This window comes from Corylus avellana, chromosome ca2 (assembly GCF_901000735.1).
Source record: "Corylus avellana chromosome ca2, CavTom2PMs-1.0".
NCBI lineage: Eukaryota > Viridiplantae > Streptophyta > Magnoliopsida > Fagales > Betulaceae > Corylus > Corylus avellana.
This window is the reverse complement of record NC_081542.1, coordinates 20,737,626-20,739,250: the sequence shown is the minus strand read 5'-3', so window position 1 is coordinate 20,739,250 and position 1,625 is coordinate 20,737,626. Positions and strand designations below refer to the sequence as shown.

Sequence of the window (1,625 nt, the reverse complement as noted above, 5' to 3'; positions counted from 1 at the left end):
ACTCAACTGTATACTATTCTTTTATTCTTATTTTATCCTCCTAAATTTGATATAGCTTTCAAAAATTATCATTAAATTTTGGATTGATCACTATTATTTGATCCAACAGTAATTTTATAAGTCACATCAATTTTGAAGGATAATAAATAGAGATGCAATGATGGTATATAACATTACATGGGTTAAAATCCCCACAACAATCTTCCGCAAAAAGCTCATTAGCAAGTTTTTGAGGCCCACATTGCATGATAGTTCGTCGCATGACTAGAGAGCCAAGAAAAATCTCACATGATACAATTCGTAAGGGAGACTCACCCATGAGTGAAACATATTGTATAAATTAAGCTTGACTACAGTCACACAAGACAAGTGGAAGAACTTACTAAACGAAAGTTTGACTACAATTAACAATAGTCTGGATTTACGAAGGAAAATAGAAAATATATATCATATTTTGTTTGACTTCCACTAGAAAGGTTTACGTCTATGTGGCCCAAAAAGAATACTTGACCAATATGTTGAGTGGATTGTATCAACCCAAATTCGAAAATGTCCCGTAACAAAAAAAGCTATTGGCAAAATAAGTAGCCAAAGTAGTTATAACAATAGGAGCCCATGCTGTGTCAGTGTAATATACCAAAAAGCAAGTTGCACTGAATGCTGCTACCATCCCCTGCTATAGAGACGAAGAGTACACCAAGTCCAAACAACAACAATAGAGGTATTATCTTGACAAAATCCTCCTCTCTATAACGTGACGTGAGAATTGACATGAACACTAGTATCGATGTTGAAGAGAAGACCATTGCTATCGCATCTGATATGAAGAATATCGTAAACCAATTACTTTTCAAAAGAATAGGTTTTTCTGTAATTTGATCGTTGCCACCTGGTACAGTGAAGGCTGCAGCAAAAACCACAGTAGCAATTAATGTTGCCACAAGAATGCAATTGTTTGCTGTTTGCTTCATCCACTTTTCACCTTTCTCTTGCAAATATTTATGTTCCCGTTCAAATATATCTAGAGGTGTTTCACCATTTGAATTCTTCATGTTCACATATGAAGGCGGCACAATCTTTCCTACTTTCTACAATAACGGAGGTATAAATGAACAAGTGAAAAAAAATAAATAAATAGATTAAAGAATGTTAACACTTACGTTATACCACAACAACTCATGTTGCATTTGAACGGCTGCTATTGATAGGGTATTTAATTGATCGGAAGGACCCAATTTGGCAGCAAAGTGCAGCATGTTGTTACCATCTTTGTCAATATAGGTTGTAATATTTTCCGTCATGACACCTATCTCATATATTAGATTAAATACACTCTCTTGCCGATATGTAATGGCAATGTGAAATAAACTGCCATAACTTTCATCTACTTGGCATAAGAGATCAGGAAAAGAGCGTACAAGTATAATCAGAAATTCAACATTTCCTATTTTCGCAGCTTCAACAAGTAAAGTCATATGATCATGAACTAGTTCTGATGAGAAAAGTTTTTGTGGCACTATATAAAATACTTTCCAGAGCTCTTCAACTAATTGATGGGCATATGTCGTCATCAAAGCATTGTTATAGATCCACTTGTTACCTAAGATTAGGAAACGAATCTATTT

The 1,625-nt window shown here is 34.5% G+C and overlaps 1 protein-coding gene across 1 annotated transcript in view; it reads right to left on the bottom strand.

The window, feature by feature from the left end:
* Positions 1–623: 623 nt before the first annotated feature.
* Positions 624–1,625, bottom strand: part of LOC132169296 (ankyrin repeat-containing protein ITN1-like) — an 11,093-nt gene continuing 10,091 nt past the window's right edge. The window contains exons 2-3 of the mRNA XM_059580353.1: positions 1,161–1,456; positions 624–1,088 (exon numbers count right to left, since the gene is read on the bottom strand). Of these exons, the coding sequence (XP_059436336.1) occupies positions 624–1,088; positions 1,161–1,456 (761 nt within the window). The remainder of the gene's footprint in view (positions 1,089–1,160; positions 1,457–1,625) is intronic.